The 24,730-nt window shown below is 47.1% G+C and overlaps 2 protein-coding genes across 4 annotated transcripts in view; one reads left to right on the forward strand and one right to left on the reverse strand.

Moving 5' to 3' along the window:
* The first annotated feature begins 592 nt into the window (after positions 1-592).
* Positions 593-15,103, forward strand: Mcam (melanoma cell adhesion molecule). Of its 3 annotated transcripts, XM_005347165.3 has the most exons (16): positions 598-770; positions 2,504-2,637; positions 2,725-2,932; positions 3,023-3,093; positions 3,187-3,274; positions 5,648-5,827; positions 5,950-6,071; positions 6,179-6,341; positions 6,426-6,544; positions 6,617-6,758; positions 6,900-7,021; positions 7,105-7,246; positions 7,340-7,435; positions 7,573-7,720; positions 7,985-8,102; positions 8,501-15,103. In XM_005347165.3, exons 1-16 carry the CDS (start codon positions 704-706, stop codon positions 8,528-8,530), a joined length of 1,950 nt encoding a protein of 649 aa, XP_005347222.1. In that variant the 5' UTR covers positions 598-703; the 3' UTR covers positions 8,531-15,103. The 3 variants fall into 3 exon arrangements, with proteins under 3 accessions (XP_026635229.1, XP_005347222.1, XP_005347223.1); XM_026779428.1 differs by lacking the exon at positions 7,340-7,435 and having other exon boundaries at positions 593-770; XM_005347166.3 differs by lacking the exon at positions 7,985-8,102 and having other exon boundaries at positions 599-770.
* Positions 9,709-24,730, reverse strand: part of Cbl (Cbl proto-oncogene) — an 85,938-nt gene continuing 70,916 nt past the window's right edge. The window contains exons 10-16 of the mRNA XM_005347167.3: positions 23,844-23,975; positions 23,379-23,756; positions 22,139-22,233; positions 20,800-20,940; positions 20,317-20,414; positions 19,367-19,549; positions 9,709-18,493 (exon numbers count right to left, since the gene is read on the reverse strand). Of these exons, the coding sequence (XP_005347224.1) occupies positions 18,201-18,493; positions 19,367-19,549; positions 20,317-20,414; positions 20,800-20,940; positions 22,139-22,233; positions 23,379-23,756; positions 23,844-23,975 (1,320 nt within the window). The 3' untranslated portion in view covers positions 9,709-18,200. The remainder of the gene's footprint in view (positions 18,494-19,366; positions 19,550-20,316; positions 20,415-20,799; positions 20,941-22,138; positions 22,234-23,378; positions 23,757-23,843; positions 23,976-24,730) is intronic.

Below are 24,730 nucleotides of genomic sequence, written 5' to 3' on the forward strand. Positions count from 1 at the left end.
TTTAGCCCCCTCCTCCCTTCTCTAGCATAAGAGGGACTCGGAGGAACTTGAATATGAAAGGACAGTGTAAGTAAAAGGCACCGTTTCCAACTCCCCTGCCCCCTTGATGGCACCTCTAGGTCTGTGGGACCTGGCACAGTTCTTCCTCCCAGGCTGCCAGGATAGCGAAGACTCTGGAGTAGTGCCAAGCCGGCAGCCGCCGCAGTGAAGCGGCCGTTCCAGAAGGCGACTAGGGCCAGCTCCATGTCTCCAAAGCAGGGCAGAAGAGAGAGGAGCCTGACTGGGAGGCCCCCATCAGGGACACCGCCCTCCTGTTTCTCTGCCTGAGGGTCCCAGGGGCTACACCCGCTGGTAGTGGCTAAACCCGAGTGAGCGCTGCTACTGTGTCCAGGACGGCTCTAAGGCCACCCGGTCAGCTTCTTCTGTCGCCTCGGGCAGTCATTTGAGCCTCAGGACACCTGTCATTCCTCCCTCAACCTTTCCGAGCCAGGAGGTTGGGAAGCGGGAGTTGGCTTCCAAGCCTTGATCGGGGCGCAGCTCCTAGCCGGAGCGCCCGGGCCCGCCCCCTAGGGCGCGAGGAGGGGGCGGGGGGCTGCGCGGGGCGGGGCCTGGCGGCGCCCGGGGTCCCCTCCCCCGCCCCCCTGACGTCAGCCCCCGACAGCCGCGAGCTCCTCACTTGGCTCTCTCCCTCCGTCGGGGAAGCATGGGGCTGCCCAGGCTGGTCTGCGCCTTCTTCCTTGCAGCCTGCTGCTGCTGTCGCCGCGTCACGGGTGAGTTCTTTGTGTGTGCATGTGTGTTGGGGGAGAAACCGACCCGCATCCCACAGGACCCAGGCGTTGGGAATTGGGGGATGTCTTCGACGGAGCCGGAGTGTGCCGGAAATCAGAGCTAGCAGCCAGGCAGAGGCCAGGGCTCTGTACCCGGGCGGACGCTTCTAGTCAGAGTCCCCAATTCCCAGGTGCTCCGCGTGCGTGCAAGTTCTTTGCAGCGGATTTGCAGCCTAGGTTTTAGAGAATTCTGGTAACGGACCCAGCCAGGAGGCTGCAGCGGCGAGCGGGAAGGGGTGGGGCCGAGCCTCTGCAGGACTCTAGGGCCGGCCTCTCGCAGGTGCTTGCTCTGGGTGCCCGCGACTGGAGCCTAGACAGAGGTGCGGCTGGGGCGCATTCTCAACCCGTGCATTCTGCACCCGCCTGTTGCTGGAAAAAGCTGTTTCCCTTGTTGGAGGGGGGCGCCGAACACCCCCCCCCCTCCGCCTGGGCCTCAGGCCAGCTTGGAGGTGAGCGAGGGAGGAGGTGGCTTCTGCTCGGGCTGGGCGTTGGCAAGGACAGCAGCGGGTGTTGTGGTTCGCCTCGCGCCTACCGGTTTGACGGGATCACAGGGGACAGACGATGAATGGAGAAGTTCTACAACAGAAACAGTTTATGTTAGGGACTAGAGTCCGATAGAGAGCATCGGGGGCACCTCGGAGCTTTTATTTGAGCCATCTCGTAGACAGACGCTTCTGGGTCCGTGCTTCTCTTGCACGTCCCGCAGCGGTGTCGCGTGTTATTCTTGGCTCCTTATCCCGTCCCAGCCACTAGTCGGGCTGGGAAAGGGGAGGACTGGGCATTACCCACTTCGCTGGCCTCTTGTCCAGTGCCAGCCTCGTCCCTGGGGTACTCCAGTCTAGTGCCTCCCGGGCTGACCTTAGTTCTGGGGAAAGGGCTAAGCCAGCTAGGCAGTCGCAGCGCAGCAAACAGAGCCTCACTCTGCCCTGCTTTTCTGGCTCTCGGAAAAGAGTCAGCTATCCAAGGTTCCTCTTGGGTGAAAACAACCCCACCTGCCTGACCTCCAGCCTGGAAGCCACACAATCCAGGCATCCCAGTGTCCAGCCAGATTGTGTCCAGTGACATCACCTTCCCAAAGGGCTGGTACCACTGGCGTCACCTCCTGCCCACTCTTTGGTCCTTGACCTAACTCTTGTAGGGGATTCTGACCCCTCTTTACTTGGATGGGGTCTTCAGATTGTATTGTAATATTCCTTGACATGCTGCTTCTGGAGTATGAATTGTGGCCTCTAGCCAGAGTTGGCCCACCGTGTCTTCTAGAGAATTGGGGGGGCAGAGGGTAGAATAGTGACGTCTTCCCTGGGGAGGTGGGGATACAAAGGGGCCTGTTGTGCCCAAGCCTGGCACATGCCTTGCATTCTCATAGTCTGAGCTCACCAGGACTAGGAAGGGGCCCAGGAGCAAAGGGGCCTTCCTCTTGGCCCAGAGCCCATGTTCTCCTTATCTGTGTCTCCGCCAGTTTCTCTTAAGAGACACCCAGTCACTCTGTCTATGTTCCAGGCCATATTCCACTGGGAGAGGTCTGATCCAGGTTGGGTTGTGGGCATTGTGAAGTCAGGGCCCTCTCCAGACCCTTGGAGTGGAACAGCTGCAGTGAGCCAGGATAGGAGAGGGGACAGGACAGGACAGAGCAGCTGGCTGACGAAGCTGCCTGGGCATGGGCCTCCCTTCCCCAGGTGTGCCAGGAGAGGACAAACAGCCTACACCTACACCAGACGTGGTGGAAGTGGAAGTGGGCCACACAGCCTACCTGAAGTGTGGCCCACCGCAGCATTCCTCAGTCAACTTCAGCCACGTGGACTGGTTTTTGGTGAGTGCCTGGGCTTCAGAGGGCCGCGGTAGGTGGGAAACACTGTCCCTCAGGTAGGTAACTCGTCTCTCTGCTCCTTGCCCTTAGATTCACAAGGAGAGGCAGATACCCATTTTCCGTGTGCGCCAGGGCCGGGGCCAGAATGAACCTGGGGAATACGAGCACCGCCTTAGCCTGGAGGGCCCAGGAGATGCTCTGTCTCTGAGTCAAGTCACTCCCCATGATGAGCGTGTATTCCTCTGCAAGAGCAAGCGGCCAAGGCTCCAGGATCACTACATTGAGCTCCAAGTCTACAGTGAGTGTCCCCCCCATTCCTGCCTTCCGGATAGTGTGGACCATGTAAAGATGGGTTTCCATTTCTCGGTTCGTTTCCCTTCTGTTGTAGAAGCTCCAGAAGAGCCAACCATCCAGGCCAATGCCGTGGGCATCCACGTGGACAGACAAGAGCTTGGGGAGGTGAGATACAGTAAGCCAAGTGATGGTGAACAGGCTAAGCTGGGGCAGAGGTGGTTGTCAGAAGCAAGGAGATTCCCATCCTGTCCTCTTTAGGTTGCTACCTGTGTGGGGAGGAATGGGTACCCCATTCCTCAAGTCATCTGGTACAAGAATGGTCGGCCCCTGCAGGAGGAGGAGAACCGTGAGTACTCCCTTACTGCCTAGGCTCTGGAGGACCACCTAGCGCGTTCTCTTAGAAATTTTACCGAAACAAAAAACCCATACAGGTAATATGCTATTGAACAATTCAGACTTTAGCTGAGAGTTGGCTCAGTTAAGAGCAGTGGTTGCTCTTGCAGAGGACTCGGGTCAGTTCCGAGCATCCACATGACAGCTCACAGCCACCCACAATTCCAGTTCCAGAGGATCTGATGCCTTCTTTTGACCTCCAGGGCAAAAGGCATGCAAGTGGTACACATATACACATTCAGGCAAAATATTCATATGCATAAAAAAATCATCATAAAAATTTACCTTTTATGTATTTACTTATATTTTATGTATGAGTGCCTCTAACTAAATGTATACCTACCTGCATGCCAGAAGAGGGCATCAGATCTTATAGATGGTTGTGAACCACCATGTGGTTGCTAGGACTTGAACTCAGAACCTCTAGAAGTACAGCCAGTGCTCTTAACCCCTGAGCCATCTCTTCAGGCCACAATTTCTCTCTCTCTCTCTCTCTCTCTCTCTCTCTCTCTCTCTCTCTCTCTCTCTTCCCGTTGTTTTGTTTGTTTCCTTTTCTAGAAAGGGTTTCTCTGTGTAGCTTTGGAGCCTCTGAGCCATCTCTTCAGGCCCCACAATTTCTCTCTCTCTCTCTCTCTCTCTCTCTCTCTCTCTCTCCATTGTTTTGTTTTGTTTTTTTTTTTTTTGTTTGCTTTTCCAGAAATGGTTTCTCTGTGTAGCTTTGGAGCCTGACCTGGAACTAGCTCTGTAGAGCAGGCTGGCTGCAAACTCACAGGGATTTGCCTGCCTTGGCCTCCCAAGTACTTGGATTAAAGGCGTGCACCAGTACCACCAAGCCACAAAAAAATTTTTTTGGGGAAAACTTTAGGCTATAAAAAGCTAGGATTCCTTTCTGGCTGACTCCTCCCAGAGATGACTTCTGCTGTCAACTGTTATTTTCTTTTGTTCTTTTTTTTTTTTGGTTTTTCGAGACAGGGTTTCTCTGTGGTTTTGGAGCCTGTCCTGGAACTAGCTCTTGTAGACCAGGCTGGTCTTGAACTTACAGAGATCCGCCTGCCTCTGCCTCCCAAGTGCTGGGATTAAAGGCGTGCGCCACCACTGCCCTGCTTCTTTTGTTCTTATTTCTCTGTCCTTCACAATGTTTGCTGCAGCGTAGAGCTTTGTGTGGTGTTTGGAGACAGGAACTCAAACAACTCGGGCTGGCTTTTGACTGCTGTCACCCAAGGGCTAGGATACTATGTATGTACCACCACCCCTGGCTCAAAGCTTACCTTTTGTATTGATTTGGGTTGGTTTTTCTTTTTCTTTTTCTTTTTTTTTTTTGTTTTGTTTTGTTTTTCGAGACAGGGTTTCTCTGTGGTTTTGGAGCCTGTCCTGGAACTAGCTCTGTAGACCAGGCTGGCCTCGAACTCACAGAGATCCGCCTGCCTCTGCCTCCCGAGTGCTGGGATTAAAGGCGTGCGCCACCATCGCCGGGCTTGGGTTGGTTTTTCAAGACGTGGTTTCTCTGTGTAGTCCTGGCTGTTCTGCAACTCCTTTGTAGACCAGGCTGGCCTTGAACTCACAGTGATATTTAGGAAACTTCTGCCTCCTGAGTGCTGGGATTAAAGGTGTGCGCCACCACTGCCCAGCAAGGCTTGTGTTTTTTACTGTCTCCACCAGGGGTGATTTTGCATACATACCTATCTGAGGGAGACTTGGCAGTGTCTGGGGGCACAAACTCAGAGGCTGCTATTGGCATCTGGTAGGTAGAGGTCAAAAATAGAGCTCAGCATCCTACAACGCACAAGGTGGCCCCACCACAAAGAATTAATTCTGATCCACAACATCAATAGTGCTGAGCCCAAGGAGCTCCGCCCTTCATGGTGATGTGGCCGGCCACACATCCCTTTTTGTAATGTGTCCAGGTCAGTCTGGTCAGATAGACCCGTTTTGCCTCCTGCTGTCATACTGAATATGATGTGGTTATTACCATTCTCCTGTTAGCATGTAATGTCTCAATTTTTCGTCACTTTGGACTTTTGTTTTGGATTCTGAGGCTTGAACATAAGGTCTTACACATGCTAAGAACATGCGCTACCACTAAGCCTTTTGCCTGACTCCATTTTCCTTTGTCTCTGGGGTGATCCTGACACATGTCCTCGTATATGTGCTAAGGTGTAAATGTCTTTTTAGGGCAGATAACAAACAATAAAAGTGCTGGGTTGAAGGGGCACCAGTTTGTATTTGGCTATGGGCCTCTGCCTTAGAGATCTCCCTGCTAATCCCCGGGAGAAGTTGGGGGCTGAGGGGTGCTGAGGCCAAGTCTTGCGTCCCTCCTCCTGCCCAGGTGTCCAAATTCAGTCGTCACAGATTGTGGAGTCCAGTGGTTTGTACACCTTGCAGAGTGTTCTGAAGGCACAGCTAGTTAAGGAGGACAAAGACGCCCAATTTTACTGTGAACTCAACTACCGGCTGCCCAGTGGGAACCACATGAAGGAATCTAAGGAGGTCACTGTTCCTGTTTTCTGTAAGTCTTGACTTGCTCCTCTGGTTTTTGGGGGATGGGCCTGGTAGGAACTTCTGCTGGTCCCTCTGCATAAATTTCGGGGACAAGCCTTGGGCTGAGAGCCTTCGCTTTTGCCCACACAGACCCTGCAGAAAAGGTGTGGGTGGAAGTAGAGCCCGAGGGACTGCTGAAGGAAGGGGACCATGTGAAAATCAGGTGTCTGACGGACGGCAACCCTCAGCCCGACTTCACTATCAACAAGCAGGTTCGGAGGGCTCCACGGTGGGTGCATGGAGGGTGTGCAAGAGCACAGGCACAGAGGCAGACACAGCAGCTGGAGGGGTATCAGCTCACCCTCTTGTCCTCTCCCAGAACCCCAACACTGGGGAGATCGAGGAGGAGACCACCGATGAAAACGGTATCCTGGTCTTGGAACCTGCGCAGAGGCAACACAGCGGGCTCTACCAGTGTCAGAGCCTGGACTTGGAAACTATGATCACCCTGTCAAGTGACTCCCAGGAGCTGCTAGTGAACTGTGAGGCACCAGGATGGAGGTTCAGCCTGAGATGAGGGGGATCTGGGGGGGCCTGCCCAGGCTCACACTTTGCTATGCCTCCAGATGTGTCTGATATTCGAGTGAATCCAGCTGCCCCTGAAGCCCAGGAAGGCGACAGCCTCACACTGACCTGTGAGGCAGAGAGTAACCAGGACCTTGAGTTCGAGTGGCTGAGAGACAAGGTACAGATGGCCTTGAGACTGTGGGTGCGAGCTTGCTCCTTCTGACCCCCCTGACCTACCTCTCACCCCTAGACAGGCCAGCTGCTGGGCAAGGGGCCTGACCTCCAGCTAAACAACGTGAAACGGGAAGCAGGGGGACAATATCTCTGCATGGCATCTGTTCCTAGTGTTCCTGGCTTGAATCGCACACAGCTGGTCAGCGTGGGCATTTTTGGTGAGGCCCTTTGTACAGTGATCAACCCAAATTGGATGGCTTTGAGATGTCGGAGGTCAAAAAAGTCAGCTGGCACCCTGAGAGCTGTGGTGGGAAAGTAGAAGCGGGCGATTTGGGGGTCTAACCCTTCCCTCCCTCAAGGGTCCCCGTGGATGGCATTAAAGGAGAAGAAGGTGTGGGTGCAGGAGAACGCAGTGCTGAACCTGTCTTGTGAGGCTTCAGGACATCCTCGGCCCACCATCTCCTGGAATGTCAACGCCTCGGTGAGACGTCCTCTTAATCCCTGCCGAGGCTTTGAGGCCATGGCCGGAGATCCTCCCCCTCTGAGCTGTCCATTTCCTTCTAGGCAACGGAATGGAACCCAGATCCACAGACAGCTGTGAGCACCCTCAATGTCCTTGTGACCCCAGAGCTGCTGGAGACAGGTGCAGAATGTACAGCCTCCAACTCCGAGGGCTCAAACACCACCACCATCATCCTCAAGCTGGGTAAGAGCTGCCTTCCTGCCGAGGATGATGGGCATGCCCAGGCCAGGGCATTAACGTGCGCTTCTACTAACAAGCCCTTCCTCTGCCTCCTAGTCACTTTAACCACCCTCACACCCGACTTCCGCCAGACCACTGGCCTCGGCACCTCCACAGTCAGTCCTCATACCAGAGCCAACAGCACCTCCACAGGTAAGCCAGGGTTCCCACTCTGTCCTGTGAAGAAATAGTAATAGCCCATCTGTCACCCTGGGCTGGCTAGGGTGGGGCAGCAACAGCGATGTGGCAGCCTGGGGCAGGGAGTGACTACAAGTGTCTTTGTCTGACAGAGAAAAAGCTGCCACAGCCGGAGAGCAAAGGTGTGGTCATTGTGGCTGTGATCGTGTGTATCTTGGTCCTTGCTGTACTGGGTGCTACCCTCTATTTCTTCTACAAGAAGGGCAAACTGCCGTGTGGACGCTCAGGAAAACAAGAGATGTAAGCCAGGCTCATAGCCCTCAATCCCTCCCCGTTTTTGGCTGTCCAGCTTGCTACCTCATAAGGAACCTCCTCTACCTAGTGTCCACTTACCCTTGAGAGCAGAAACTGGACCTTTGCCCAACGTCCATCCGCCACACCTCCTCGGGTCCTCCCTTCCTGAGCTGGCCCCAAAGCACCAGAGACTATGTAGAGTATTCATCCCTAAAGGCTCTCCCTTCCCTTGTCCCCCGAGTTGCCAACCTCTCACCTCCCTCCTCCCAGCACGCTACCCCCGACTCGTAAGAGTGAATTTGTAGTTGAAGTTAAGTCAGATAAGCTCCCAGAAGAGATGGCTCTCCTACAGGGCAGCACCGGTGACAAGAGGGCTCCAGGAGACCAGGTAGGAGGCAGCTCCTGAGGCCAGGAATCGGGGTAGTGGGCTGATGGTACTTGTTCCTGAACACTAACTCTTTCTATCCTTCCTCCTTGGTTGGAGATGGGGAGCAGGCCCATCCTGCCTTACATTACTGACAATGGCAGGACGAGGCCCATGGTGGAGGGACCCTGGAGAAAGACAGCAAAGCCCCACCCTATTTTCTGCTAAAAGCATAGCCTCTTTCCCCACTGCAGATAGTTAGTTGGGGGACATCTGTCTTTTCTTGTCCCCTTCCCATTTCTGCTGCTTGCCTCAAAGCTGTTGCAAATTCATCAGCTTTTGCTTCATTATCTCTCATTTTGGTGTTCATGCTGTGAACCCCATGGTTCTTCATGTTCTGGTTGTTTCTCTTCCCCTTTCAGGGAGAGAAATACATCGATCTGAGGCATTAGCTGACTCACCAATGTTTCCGGCTCCCTGCTCAGTCTTCACCCCAAGCTAAAGGGACAGCAGGGAAGACTCCCACTCAGGTCCAGAGGGCCAAGAACTGGGACAAGCGCCATTTGGAGGATCTCATTTGGCCATGGAGGCCTGGCTTTAGAGACCAAGTCCTCCTTTGTGTCCACTGAGTAATGCTTATCCCAAGTGACTGGGAGCCTCAGTCTCCCAGAAATGGGAAGGGTTTTGTCCCCTCCTCCCCTTTTCCCAAATGGATTTTTTCTGTACACAGCCAAAGGCTGCATATCCATCTTCTGCCATCAGCTGCCCCTCTGAGCAGGTGTTCTCCCCTCACAGGCTGTATCACATGATGTGGGACCTGGACATGTGGTCACATACACTGTTCACACGCTCCTCGAGAGAGGCCCACAGTCCAGAGGCAGCTGCAGCACTGCTTCTGTGCCTGCCTGCCTGCCTGCTGCTCTTTCAGGGATTTTTGGGATATTTTTCCTTTGGGCAGAAGTCAGGGCTTGGTAGAAATCCTTTAGTCGGTGAGTTAGGAAGCTCAGCACTGTTGTTCGTTTGAGTGAAGGCTATTTACTGAGCCTGAGCTTCCTGCTTCCTCAGTGGAGAATGGGAGACTGAAAGAGAAGCGATGGGACAGAGGAGGTCTACTGGTATGGGATTAAGCTCATAGGTAGGTTAGTACCAAATTTCTACATGCGAGTTTATGGGCCCAGATCCCAGGAGAGTCTAAGTGGGAGAATGGTACTTAGAGATGAAAACCTGGCCTGGCAAGAGCTATTGGAGTATGTGTGCATCTGTAAGTGTGTGTGTGTACATACATACATACAAACAAATATATATATATATGGTTTTGTCTGTAAATTTGCAAATTGTTTCCTTTTATATATTATGTGTTAGAAAAATAAAGTGTTATTGTCCCAAAAGCTTGATGCACTTCCCATTCATCATGGATGCTTCCAGAATCACAGGTGTCATCACAGGAGTGACAGGCTCTCAGAAGACTGTCCCTTTACCTCTAAAGCATACAGAGCTGAGCCGCATGCTGCTCAGTGCTAACTGACAGCTATGCCCCTGTTGTGTACCCCATCACCTGTACCACCGCCATCGGTCTCAAAGCTGCCCTGTGTATTAACCCCAGCCCCAGATGAGACAGAACTCAATTGTGCTACAACAAAAGAAATTTTATTTAAAAATATTTTTTACAGACATGGGTGTTTGAAAAAGCTCTTTAGTTAACTGTATGGAAATGAAAAAAATTAATAAATAACATTAGTATAACAGACCTCTAATTAGTATAACAGACCTCTACACATCAGTACACTGGCAAAACAACATGGACTTGAGAGAACGAGTCTTAAAGCTCCGCTACTCTGCAGGAGTATTTACCTCTGTCTGCTCTTTAGAGAATGATTAAATACTGCTAATAGAAATCTTTTTATATTAATGACATTTAAAAAATAGTCCACGAGAATCTCACCTAAGTGTGTTTTGTTTCATAACACTGATATACAAATTGGGACTCTATTCTGGGGAAAATATTAAGTTCTCTCTTGCCCCACCCAAGTCAAGAATTTTAAAATCTTGACTGAGGAGGACCTTAAAAAGAACTGTTTCTATCCCCCACTCTTTGTTAGCTACAGGCAGGGGAGAAATGGGAAAGAGGAGGGTAAGGAAACTGTGGTTGAAACCTCTGACAGTATGGATGACAGGCTTCTGGGTTCCATGGCCTCTCCCTGGGGGCAATCAGACCCTGAAGGGCACCAGCCACTTAATGCTTTAAGGATGAAGTCTTCAAATGAAGGGAAAGCCAAGTCTGAGGAGAGGCAGGAGGTTGAAGCTGGCTCAAGATCCAGCAAAAGGAAAAACAACAAATAAACTATCTCCCCTTCCAGGAGGGTAGCCCTCAGCTCCACGTGACAGGGAACTCTTCCAGGAGGCTGCGGGAGCAGGACATCAGGAGCAGTGGAGCGCTAACTGCTGCCTGGAACCAACCAAGCAATGCCAGATAAAGTGCTGCTCTTTCCCAAAGAAGCCTCATGGCAGAGAAAGGAGACTATAGGCACCTATGTGCCACCTCTCCAGCCAGATATCCTTGTCCCCAAGACTCTAGGGCTAACGAGATTCCAGGTAGAGGAACTCAGACTCTGGTATTTCCATATTAAGTCCTAAAATGCAGCCTGGGATACAGCGCTGCCTTAGAAAGGCACAAAACATTTGGCTTTTTTTTTCAGTGTGCTAAAAATTGTTTTGTTTTGAATAAAGGAAAAGATATATAAGGTTAAAAATCCCAAGTCAGCACAGCCAGAAAGCAGATGGAGGAGGTACCTCACAGCTGCCGTGCCCAGCACCTCTCAGCAGAGGTCAGACTTCCCACTTAAGGGTGCTGACTAGGTCAGGAGGCGGCTCCTCTCTGTGCACTGCAGGGCAGGCTCACTAGCCCAGACAGCAGGGGAGAGGCCAAGAGAGCGTTCAGAGCCTGCAATCCTCTTACCACTTCAAGACAGCCAAAACATGGTCACCCTCTCCACTACTGGGTGAGAGGTAGTGGGGAAGGAGCAACAGCAACCACACACCCCACTTCTGGGCCTACGTCGGGAGGCAGTGTGAGCCTAAGGAGCTGTACACAGCATTCATTGTGCAATCCTCTTCTCTGGCTTCCATTCTGTTTTAGAGGGAAGAAAACTTGGAGGCAATGTGGAGGTTTGCCTCTCACATTCAGTTGTGGGACTGAACAGGACTGCAGAACCAGGTGCTCGCAACTCTTGGTTGATTTGTTCAGCTGCCAGATTAGTAGATCTGAGGCTGGCGCTCAGCCTAGGTTCTGTACAACACAAGGAGTGGTCAGCCACATTTTTCTCAAGCACTAAAACAGGGAAGACGCTGTACGATCCCTAAGCAGCTGTTGGCTAGCAGCTGGCCCTTTCCATGGTGTTCTTCATCAGGCACAGAACAATGTGTAGGCTCTCCCTTTCCTTGTTTCTCTATTTCTTAAGTCTTGTGCTCCTTACTAGAACCAAGAAATACTGGTACTTTCCCTTGCAAGCATCCCAGATCTCCTGGGACGCTGAAGGCACATGGCACTACTATCCCTCTCCTCCTTCATTCAGGAGCCTAGACATCAAATGAGCACTCTGCTCTCGCCCTTTCCATGAGCCTCAATGCCTATCTTTGGATTAGTAGGTTACTTCTGTGTATACCAAATGACTTGAATATTTAGAAGTTAAAGCAGGGTAAGTATGTGTGATATGCCTTAAAATGCAGGGCAGGCTCTAAGATGGGAGTCCAAAGATCCAGGTAAGCAGAAGCATAGCTTTACTCCCCGCCCCCCACCCCTAAAAGAAAAATATCCCTCATTCTGATGTTGATCTTAAAAAAAAAAAAAAAAAGAAGAGAAAAATACCCCAAGCAAACAAAACCCACCACACACTTATTACAGGACTAGAGAAAAAGCAACCAGACAGGGAAGATACAGGTAGCTTGTCTAAGGAGCTCACAGAACAAGCTCTATTTGACATTGAAAATATCTATATCCTGGCAAATATCCGAAGGTTCCTAGGAAAGCAGAGTTAAGTACATCACTGCAGGCTCCCTCACAGAAAGAGAAACAAGGAGGATGGAAATGCAAGAGACTGGTCAAGAGCCCACAGAATGAACAGGTATCAGCACTAAAACCAGAAGAGGGCCAAGCCTAAAGTGGCTACAGTGGAAGCGGGATCTGCACTCTAAGTAACATCGAAGAAGACCCGAGGTTGAGCGGAGGCTAAGAAATGCTACCCAAGAACAGACTAGAACAGCCTCATGAGTGGGAAAAACAATCTTGGGTGCCAAGACTCTACGGAGAAAAAAAGGAAGAAATGAAGAAGCAAAAATGATAGTGACTCTGGGTAAGTTAAAAATAGGTATTTCCAGCTGGGCGGTGGTACACGCCTTTAATCCCAGCACTCCAGAAGCAGATCTCTGAGTTCAAGGCCAGCCTGATCTCCAGAGCGAGTTCCAGGGTGCATAGGGCTACACAGAGAAACCCTATCCTCAAAAGGCCGGAAAAGGGGGGTGGGGGGGTAAGGGGGTGATTTCTTCAACTTCACCTTTCCAGATGAACAGCAGAACAGAAACTGTGCTTCCAGCATGGAAGTCCCTTTGCAGATCTCTTCTTGGAGGCTCTCAATCTGCCACAATCTCTCTGTTCTTCCTGTAAGGCCCAGTGCGGGTATGAATCTCACTGAGTGTATTCTTTCTTAAGAACATAACTTAAGTATTACTGTCCTTCTGCTTGCAGCTACCTCATGTTCCTGCCTCCATGACCTTCCCAAAACGAAAGACTGCACCTTCAAACTACCAGACATAAAGGAAACTACAGCGGGAGAACTCGCACTTGAGGAGAGTACCTCCACTCATGCACCAGATGGTGTCGCTGCTTTCCCTGTTGCTGGAAATGAAGAGGAGAAAATATTCTTCATGAACAGGCAAGACACTCAAGAGTCCAGTCTCGTAGTCACCTTGCAATGTATCTGAGGCTGGTCTAAAATCCCTAATGCTACTTCCAAAGACAGGTTCGCTCCAAGAGTTCCAGCTTGGTGAACAGATACCCTCAGGAGATACAGCTCAGCGCAGACTCCTCAGGGTGCCTGTTCTGACCCATGGAATCATTAGGTTTAATTTTCTCTTGTTCTTTACAAGAATTATTGAATGTTTCTAAAGAACCACATTCATTGTAAGAAGATCAAGTGAACTAAAGTCAAGGGTACCTATTTTGGGGTCATGTATACTAATATGCTGTGAAGTATACGTAGGGACTAAGTCTAAGTTTTCCAGCCAGTAATATACAAGAACCAAGTCTCCCATGCATCAAATGGCTGTGTGTATTCCTACAGAAGGACTGCCCGTGTGTGACTGAGATCACAGTTGACTCCAGATGCTTTGTGTAGTGCTAGAGTACTTCTGTTGAATTTTGAAGCTTCAAGTGCCAGATGATAACGTCAGCAGTAAGGCTCTGGTACCTTTAATAAGCTCCCCGCACTGGAAAGGCTTGTGAGGACAGAATCCAGGCTCAGTTCCTGACCAGCTCCTGAGAATCAGGGCCTCACCCTTTCCCAACCCCTCCACCTATCCTAAGACAGAATTATGACACAGATTGCTAAAGAGTAGAAAAGAAATCCCAAATTGTACGGGAGATAGTGACAGGTCCCAGAAGGGTAAAAACAAAAACCTTTCCAACAAGAAGGACCTGGGACAAAAGCAGCTCAGTAAAAAGATAAAGGCACTGGATTGGAAAGCAGACTGAAGCAAAAGCTTTGCTTAAGCATTTAGTGCTCTACTGTGCAACTCTCAGTCAGTGGATCCTCAACCCACTGAAGAGATTATGAAATTTGTAGCAAAAAAGGATAATCCATGAGGTATACACAACAGAATCTCCCAAATATTATCAAGGCTACAGAAAGACAACAGGGGTTAATGGGAAAGTCGGGCTAATTTGAAGCAAGACAGCGCTATTAAGGACAAATAACTCTATACAAAAGAGTTGTGAATAAACACATGTATAGTCAAATGTAAAAAGAGTTAAGGACAGCCCATGCTTAACTTCCCAACACCAGTAAACCACCATGAGGTGGCAGGGAAGAACAGACAGCTGACATTTCTGACACATAGTAATCACTCCAATATTTGTAGGAATTAGAAAACGGTTATAGCCAGGACAGTGGTTAGAATAATCTATTCAGTAGAGTGATTATTCTAGAGTCAGAAAGGCCAATGGAAATAAGGAAAGTCTGAGAAGGCCTGCAGCCTTCTGATTCTCATGATGTGAGGTAGAACATTCAGCATTAACACCATGGCTGATCATCACAGAAAGACTAAATCCTATTAATGGTGCCATAAAATGAATACACAGCTGATTCCTGGTTTGGTCTGCAAGCAAGTTATATATAAAAATTAACTTGTAAGATTGCTACTTGAACCATAAAACACATTTTCTTTCCCACAGAGGAAATAAATATTTTAAATATGAAGAACAGTGACTCTTATCCATCCCATACCCCACAGAACAGCCAAAGGATGCCAGCACTACTATGACAGTACTACGTTATCCAGTGAAGGGATGTCTGAAAATTGAAAGAGAAAGACAAAATGGCAGAGTATGCAGGAAGGGGCTGGAGGAGGAAGAGGGGAAGAAGTGAAAGAGAATGGTCAGCCAGGGTCAATTCACTGCTTAAATAAATACTAACATACAAAGGCTGAGGTCAAGAGCTGCCCAGTCTGCTAACTAGGAGGTATATTTCAGAACCCACAGGATTTTAAAAACATTGTAAGAACTTTTCACTTTAGAAGAACAGTGGGAGGGCAGTTAGAGGAGTCTAGTCCTGGGGCTGAACTAGAAAAGTCTTCCCTTGAGTCCTGGCGAGACAGTGATCCATCAATAAAGTGGCATGCAAAGCAATTTAGAAAGACACAGAAAAAGCAATGGTCTCTGTTGAATAAAATAGCCTAAGGAGGTTGAGGAATAGGAAAACGTTAAAGCTGTTTTCGTAATTGTAACATAGAGCAGAAAAAGAGGATGGGCTTGCCAAAAATAGCAAAACCCAAACTAGATTATTTATGAAAGAGCAATTTTAGGTAAACTTAGAGGAAGAGCCAAGGAATTAAAACTTACTATCCAAATGGAAAAAGAAGAATGGGCTATTGGTGCCTTCAAAAGAAAAAGAAATTCCATTTTGGAGACTATTTTCAAACTGAGTGGCATGAAACCTCCCTAAGGCTACCTAATAATATCAGGCACAGGCCCCAGCATGTCCTGGGGCCCAAAGGAAAGGCCTACATACGATGGTCTCAATCCTTGATGCCTACAGATATACATCTAATAAACCAACACCCAAGCTAATCAAACATGTGCCTGTCCATCATAGGGACCAAACGCCCACTCACTCCCACTCAACACCCCTTTCAGAGCTCAAACGGGCACTCAACAGAAAGCAGGACAAAACTGTCATTTCCCTAGGTAGTAGGGACAGTAATTGCCACAGATCTGGTTTTTGTTTTCTTTTGGAGGCAGGGTTTCATGCAGCCCAAGCTAGCTTCAAACTTGCTATGTAGGCAAGAGTGGCCCTGAACTTCTAATGCTCTGTCTTCAGCTCCTGAGTGCTAGGGACTGGAGGTGTACCTCAGCACCATTTGTTCTGTGCAGTGTGGGGCTGACCCATGGCTTTGTGAATGCTAGACAACTCTACCAACTGAGCTAATCCTTAGTGCTCCACAGAAGACTTGGATACACAGAAAAGGCAGAAGGTACATAGCCAATGATTTATTTTCTTGATAGATCTTCACATAGTAGACAATATCTGCAAGGAAAGAAATACTACAATACAGAGAGACTAGGCCTGCAACCTTTTCCAAGTTCTCTGTTGAGGCCTTCAAATTTTTGTTTTTTATACTTTTTAAAAAATATTTCGTTAATTTTATGTTTATGTTTTATCTGCATGGTATGTATGCACACCATGTATGTGCCTGGAGCCCACAGAGGTCAGAAGAAGGCACCAGATCCCTCTAGATCTGGAGTTAAAAATGGTTGTGAGCTGCCACATGGTGCTGGGAACCAAATCTGCGTCCTTTACAAGAATAGCTACTCTTAACCCATGAGACATCTATTCAAGCCCCGTTGTTTGTTTTGAAAAAGTGGTTCGAGCAGCTTTGAGCTGGTCCTGAACTTCTCATCATCTTGCCACCATCTCCCTAGTACTGAGAGTAGAGGCACATGTGACCAAGCCTGGCTTAGGCTTTCAATGTTCGAAGGAACACAAAATTGGAACTTTTTTTGAGGTGGATGATAAGCTGTAAACTATTGTTTCCTATTTACCGCTATGTAGAGGAGACCCTGGGTAACCATGGCAAATTCACATAAAGTACTGGAATAGCAGTCTGCCCTGGGAACACAAGTAGCTCTGAGGCAAGTGGATAAAACCTTAATACCTTGAAGCATCCAGAAACCAAGAGAGTTCAAAAGGTTTTAGTTGCAAAGATGTTAAGACTAGAAAGAAAGTGTAATCTTAGTGGGCCAATTCTGTCTGAACATAAAGGATAGAGTGGATTCATGCAAAAAACAATTTGCATGTGACAGGAGAAAGGACAACGCTGCCAGGGAAGTCAGCAAGACTCCAGGCAGAGAACTAACTAAACCCAAGGGGTTGTAACAGTGACTAGGAAGAAGGTCTCCAAACTGACTCCAAATCTAGATAAACTTGTAAATACAGAAATTACTATAATGTCCCAAACTGTCTTTGACTGAAAGATTTCAATGAATGATGTGAACACTGTGGATGATACAGTGATTATATGTAGGACCCAATATAAAGGCAAGGAAGGAGAAAGAGAAATCATTCCCAAAGCCCTAGGCACATGAACAACCAAGTCACTGGGTGGAAGCAATGCAGGAAAGGCGCTAGTCATTAGCAAATGCCGTAAGGTAATTAGGGTTATCCCTACCCCTTAGAGGGTAAGGAAAGAAATAATTTCTGAAAGGCTAACCTCACTCCTATTCAAGGGAGAAATTCCTCAGTTGAAATTAACCACTGGCAAGAAAGACTGAATAGGTAAGTCCTTACTGATTTATTTTGTAAATCTAAATAGTATGTGACTGAAGCTCCCTAAAAGCTCCATGGTATTTGGGCTGGAAAGCCACCCTGGAAACAAATGTTCTTCTGTTCCTGTTAGGTAGAAAGACTCAAGACCTACATCGGAAACACATACCTGGCACCAAGGCAACAGACTCCCACAGACTATTTCCTGGGGAAGACATGGAATGTATATGAAGGCCTCTATTTCAAACCAGTCATTAGGTAATTAGGAGAATTCAAACATCTTATTTTAACAAATTCAACGTTCCTATAGAAACAGCACTTTGGAGTGACCAGTGTTAGCTGTTAGCATCAGTCATAACTGTAACCACAGAACAGTACTTTCTTTCCCACCTATTCTACCAAACAAACCAATACCATCAGACATCAGAAAAAACATCCTATAAGCTGCTTGGCTTCAGGTCACAGCAAGCCAGAGAATACCAATGAGGAAAGGATAGGGTAAGGAATCTCAAGGGTAAAGGACAGAGGGTATTCTAACACGGTAAGACTTAGCTAAGCACATGATAATCTAAGCCAAAGGGGAGTGTTGAGGTTGTAACATCCAGCAGGGCCAGGTGCAATAATACCACAGTAGATGGGAGTCTTCAGATTCTTTCCTGAAGCTCTTGTGCTAACTCCCTGCCTGGATTCACACACAGCAGGATAATCTTATAATCAGAGGACACACAGACAGACCACATACACATCCTTAACAGGAAAGTCTTAAATCTTTAACTAGGGCTACAGAACAGCATTTCTACTGCTTTCTGTACTGTTGCAGGGATGGGCTACCATTTAATAAAACCTCACGCTCTCCTACTGGGAACTGAAGGACTACAAACACACTCTTCAGACCAATGTAACAGTGAAACACACCAGCTGCTCCATTTTCATTCCACTGCTTTGAAATCTTGGAACCATGGGTGTCGATACCCACAGAAAAGGCAGGACCTCACTGTGATGTTCCAAAAGAAGTCACTGCTTTCCTAGGTGCTCCTTGAGTAAGAGCCCGGCTCATGGGTCCTCTGAATCCATGGCAAGGAGAGATGTGCTAGGTAGCTACGTGGGCAGGAGAAGAAATAGAAACAAATTCCCGGAGGATGTTTTTAGCCATCTCAATGTTGTTGTGGGCAATGACCAAAGCTTTCTGAATGTCCTGGTAGGAGTAGCCCTGACTCATGAGGCGCTCAATCTCACTTGAGAGCTGTGGGGAGGGAGCGATGGCAGCAGGATTAGCAGTGGCACCTCCACCATGCTGATAGCTACTTGCTTTTCGTTCAGAGTTGATTCTCCGGGGGAATGGTTTAGGGGGGCGCTCAGGAACTTGGGAACTCTCATTGAAGTCTAAAAGAGAAAGAAAAAAATATTTGCAAATCCTGGAAGCTCCAATTTAATGGCAGCAACAATAACAATATGCTAATGTGTTCCTCTGTTACAAGGCTAGAATTATATTTTTTGTTTGTTTTAAAACAGGAGCTCACTCTATAGCCAAGACTGGAATCGAACTCACACCTGTACTCGGGCTTCCGTCTCTCAAGTGCTTGCCTGGCACAAGTCTGGGTTTTTATCTATCTTCAGTGCTAGGTGTGAACCCAGGTTGGTAAAGTATTCTGCTGCTGAGCTAGGTCATCAGTCTACAAGTTGGGTTTTGATCTAGACTCTTATTACAGAGTGAAGAACCTACTAGATATGTCATATGCCCATTCTTTTTTTTTTCTACATCTTTTTCATCAGCTGTCATTGGAGATTGAAGATAACTTTGAGAACAAAGTGACAGCTACTCTGGCAGCTTCCCTACCAGGCAGCCACAGGTGCAAGAGTAGTCCTGGATACCAGAGACTAATGTGTGTGTGTTGGGGGGGGGGGGCAGGGCTAGTATTTGAGGACAGTACAATCCTTCCCAGTAGGATAGGGCTTAGCTGGGGGGGAGGGACACATGACATGAGAAGAGGCCAGGGACAACAACATTGCCTCTATCTACTCAGAAAAGTTAGAAGCCCTGCCTTCTCCTACAGGAGGAGCTGTGGTTTAAGCACCACCTGCAGAGTTTCACTTCCTAATGTGGGACCTAGGACCTGCTCTCCAACATTTAGATACAGTGCACAGCCTGCTCTATCCACTCTCTGACTTACTGCCACCAGAAGATCATGACTTTAGTTATAAATCAGAGGCCAGATAGCATTAATCCAGGACAAGTAAGGCAGCTTGCAGACTCACTTGTTGTAGCATCACCATCCAGAGACAACCAGCCAAAGGAGGAGCTGGCATTAGAGATGTCAGACAGAGTCCGACGAGCTAGAACAGCCGGCACAGGTGGCTTAGGCACATCATACCCATCATCCTCATTTTCTGATTCCTCAGGGCCAGTACTGGTGTGGGCTGTAGCCAAATTCCCATCCCCTGGAATAAAGTTGGTATAAGCTATCGTTCTCTGCTGACATACTTCATTTGCTAACACGCTTCAGCTCAGAGGGATCCACTCATTCGCCCATGTACACAACCATTTATTCCATTCAAAAGGTACTCAAATGTCTACTGTGGGCCAAATACCATTTGAGGCCTGTAGATGGATAAAATAAAAACTCCACCTGCTCTTGCTGAACACGTCAACAGTCACTCTTGCTAAGGTCAACAGCTACTGATGCCAAGACTCAAGTGCTATTTTACAGCCTCCTACCCATATTTTAACTGAGAAGATCAGCCAAAGGCTTGTGTGTGCAGGCTTCTTGAACTTTCATCTTGATAAACTATTTACCATGGGAACTACCCCCACACAAAAGAATTTCATCAATGTAATGGGAATAAAAGAAAGCCGCTAGTCCTGAGGTCCAGGCCATATAACACAGATGTCTCCAGGCCCCGGGAGGAGGAAAAGTTAGGAAATAGTACCTAGAAAAGAAAGTGGGGCCCATTCTGTACATGAGTCAAAGACTTTTTGCCAAAGAGCACTGAGAATAATTTTCTCTTTGGATAAGCTGTCTTAGCCGAATGTTACAGAGCACCCCTAGCGTTTTTTTCTTCTTAGTCTTGAGACTTGAGTCTTAGCTATGTAGGCTAGGCTGGCCTCAAACTTGAAATTCTTTTGCCTCAGACTCCCAAGCATTAAAATTACAGACAGGTGCTACCACACAAGGCATATCAATTTTAGTAGAAGACAGGCTACTCACCAAAGGTACTGTTTTCCGTTACAGAGAGTGCTTGGGACTGAATGTTATACATTGCTTCATACGTGCAGGTGTCAATCTGCTGGTCACAGTCACACGCTCTGAACCACAAAGAGGTACAATGATCTTCACAAACAGAATTCTGTTAATTGCAAACTCAAGAAGACTAACCTGTTTCTAACTGTCCTAGACCCTGATTCTTTCAGAACAACATATTCTCTTTGTACTTATACCATTTATAAATACCGCGAGACTGACTCATGACAAGCTAATGGTGTCCCACGTTCCGGAGGTCACTGTGACACAGTGGAAAACAATGCAACTGCTTATCGCTATTAGGGATGTAAACATTAGGGTCTAGATTTCTCTTTCTGCTTTACTTCTGACTACGTAACGGTCTGTGCAATAAGAAAACAAGCAGGTGAAAGACAGGTGAATTATCCAAGTAAACACACTTAGCTCCAATTGGGGTTGCTGGAAGCATACCGTGAACTCTGGGTTGCCTCTAAAGGCCGTTTGGGCTCTGGCTTCTGAATTCCTACAGGCCTAGATGTGGGAGTCATATACTCCGTGTCCTCTTCACTTTCTCCCTGCTCCCCAGATGGCAATTTTGGCACAGGAAGAGGCCTGGAAGAATTAAAATAAATAAATAAATAGTACCTAGGGTACTATCATTTCCACTGACCATGGCAAATATTTAGGAAAATATGCATCAACTACAAAGTTTGCTTTGGGCTGATCCAAATGTGAAGCTGGGATAGGCAGTTGGTCCCAGTTACCCGCAACTCACAAGTAAGTTTTGTTACAATGCTCCCGTTAGCATTGTTTTTCCCCCAAGGCATAAAACATGGAATAGCAGGTGGCTTTCTAACAGAATGCTAGAAATGCATAGCAAATCACAATACAAAAACCCATCTATGGTAGTAAGATTATATAGCTTGTCAAAAGCATTTCTCTAAAGTATGATCACTTCTCTTCACTATTTCCTATCAGAAAAATCTAAAATAAGGAGATAAAAAAGTAACCTGAATAAAGAGATAAAAAAGTAGATTAGGCCGGGCGGTGGTGGCGCACGCCTTTAATCCCAGCACTCGGGAGGCAGAGGCAGGCGGATCTCTGTGAGTTCGAGACCAGCCTGGTCTACAAGAGCTAGTTCCAGGACAGGCTCCAAAAGTAGAGAAACCCTGTCTCGAAAAACAAAAAAACAAAAAAAAAAAAATCATGTCACAGCAACATAACAAAACCAAATCTTTAAGAAGATTAATAAAAACAAAAGACTCAGCACAAAGGAAAAACATGAGAAGAAAATATTTCAAAATATAAAACTCACAGCACTCAGGGGGCCAGAATAGTAGACTTGTGATGTAACTTTTTGTTTAAGATCATTTCTTATTACTTTTAGTTATAATAAAACATGAGACACATAGCCGTGTCTACAAATGGGTATGTGCAAATGAGTGCAGGTGCCCAAGGAGGCCAGGGGCATTGGATCCCCTGGAGCTGAAGTTACAGATGGTTGTGAGCCTCCATGTGGGTGCTGGGAATCTAACTCAGGTTCTCTGGAAGAATACCAAGTATCCAAACAACTGAGCCACAGCCACTTGTTTGTTTTGAGAAGGAGTTTTGCTAGCTTGTAAACTTGTAGCAATACTACTTACTGCCTTAGTATCTCAAGCACAGGATACAGGCATGCACCAACAACATCCAGTTTAGGATTCTGAGTTTTAAGACATCACTATCTACCTAGGGAGACCCTATCTCATAAAAAAAAAAAAAAAAAAGAAATACCCACTGCACAAAATAAATACAACTCTAATATGCTTACCTGGCAGCCAGAGAGTAAATGGCATTAGCAGATGAGGAAGGCTTGATTTTTGGGTGCTCACTCTCTGGACCCGCTGTTGGGCTGCTATTCATATTCTGCAAATTAAGAAAAGATATTAAAAAAAAAAAAAACCTTTCCCAACTACAGTTAAGTAGCTAAGTATCTCCTCTTACTGAACCTACTGGTGGAAAAAACTCACAAAAATATTAACAGACCTCCCAAATCCAAGAGTCATAACATCTGATAAAAGAACTGCTTATAGCCTGGCAGTGGAGGCACATGCCTTTAAGACCAGCACTCAGGAGGCAGAGGCAGGTGGATCTCTGAGTTTGAGGCTAGCCTGGTCTACAGAGTGAGTTCCAGGACTGACTGACTCCATAGCTACTGAGAAACCCTGTCTCAAAAAAAAAAAAAAAAAGAAAAGAAAAGAAAGAATTGCTTATAGATACTGATTCTGAAGGAATTTCAAGTGGAAGAGTCAGAAGAAAGCTAGGAAATACCTTATTCTAATTCTAAAAACAGATGAAATAAAATTAGCTGTCTATAGAAATATTACTTCTAGCATAAGTAAGTCTACATCTAAGCTCAACAGATGTTCTCATTGATGCTATTCCAGAATGCCACCATTTGGAGCCATTCAAATGTTACCATTTTTTTTTTTTCTGTGAAACCAAGAGTCATCTAAGCGTTATTACAGTGCTAAACTGTATTTTTCCCATTCTATCTCTTCATTAGCTTCCAACCTCCTTTCCAATTTACCCATCTAAGTTCATTCCAAATTTGAAGTCTGTTAGCCAGTTTAGGAGAGAGTTCACATGTCTTTCCACGTACTGACTGCTTCAAAGCCTTTGTGAATTCCTTTCATGCACTCTAAAGGATCCATTTAACCTAACTTCTGGTAAAACACTCCCACGTGGTCACTGGCACCAGATACTCTACACTACACTATATAGAGACACATTTTTTAATATTTATTTATTTATTTACTTATTTATTTATTTATTTATTTATTTATTTATTTATTTTTGGAGGCAGGGTTTCTCCTGTAACAGCCCTAGCTGTCTCCCTCCGGGAACTCCTCTGTAGACCAGGTTGGCCTTGAACTCTTAAGTCTGAGCGCCTCTGCCTTCAGTGGGATTAAAAGTATTTACCACCACACCCAGTCCAATGAAAACACTTCTGACCATAAAATCCACCTACAGATACTCCTAAGCAAAATGGTCTAAAATTCAGGACTTACCATGGAAGTATCCAGACTAAATGTGCTTCCCAGCCTAGGAACATCTGCTCTGGATTCCACTTGTGAGGGCAACGAAAAGGGAAGTGAGTGCCGATTGGTCAGTTCTCTTCCACTCCAAGGATCACTAGGGCTTGGGGTAGCTACTGGTACTTTAGGGATTGGCCGAGGCAACCATGAGTCCCCTGGGCGGCTAGAGGGGACAGGGGGCAGTTTGTCTCTAGATGGACAATCGCCTGGTGTACAAGGCAGGGGGCGTCTCTGAGGCCGTGTTTCTGCTCCAACAGAGTAAGGCCGGTCTGGAGGGGGTGGTGGTGGAAGATCTCGAAGTGTGGGAGGTATTGGCAATGGTTTGTCTTTATGAAGGGAGCCAGAAGCAGCCTATGGAAACAAGATGGGAACAAATCAATCAAAACTACTTTTATATAAGAAAGGCCCATCAAAGTGCAGAAATGGATAATGCTTTACCTTAGAAGTAGTCCCCAGAACTGAAGTGCTGGGAGGAGCAGATATTCGCTGTTGTAGAAGGTCAAGTCTTGGTGGCACCGGAGGAAGGGAAGCTTGTGGGGCCATGGAGAACGGAGAAGAAGGCCTTTCCACCTAGAACCGATGAGATTGAAAGGGTTACTCTTGTTTAGGGAACAGCATCTTTCAATCCTAATGCTGGAGACAGCAAATACTATGTGATCATAGGTGCTGGGTCACACAAACCTATAAAATTGCAGATATTTTTGAAATCCTGGACTATGTTTATATCACTGTAAGAGGGCACTCTCAATCAGACAGACACTCTCAGTACGAAAAAGAGATTCCCTCACAATTTTAAAAACTACTACAATACTCTATCTCTTTATCTTTGGAGGAAAAAAAAAAGACTATTACCAAGACTTAAACTAGGTAAATGTGCTTGCTGTGCAAGTCTGGCAACCTGAGTTCAACCCTTGGAATGCACATAAAGGTGGAAGGAGAGAACTGACCCTACAAAGTTGTCTTCTAGGGGCTAGAGAGAGGGCTCAGCAGTTGAAAACACTGGCTGCTCTTCCAGAGGTCCTGAGTTCAATTCCCAACAACCACAAGGTGGCTTGCAACCATCTCTACTGATATCTGATGCTCTCTTCTGGCATAAAGGCATGAGTGTAGATAAAGCACTCATAATCATAAAATAAATCTTAAAAGCAAACAAACAAATAAGACCACAAAATTGTCTTCTGATCTCCATAGGAAGGCCATGGCACCCCCGGTCCCTTACAGATAACCATGCACAAACACACACACAAATAGTAGTAAATAAAAAAATTTAAAGACAAAATATTTATATTATCTGGAAAAAGAATATTAAGTAAAATTTCTTTTTT

Source organism: Microtus ochrogaster, chromosome 5 (genome assembly GCF_000317375.1).
Source record: "Microtus ochrogaster isolate Prairie Vole_2 chromosome 5, MicOch1.0, whole genome shotgun sequence".
NCBI classification, from domain to species: Eukaryota; Metazoa; Chordata; class Mammalia; order Rodentia; family Cricetidae; genus Microtus; species Microtus ochrogaster.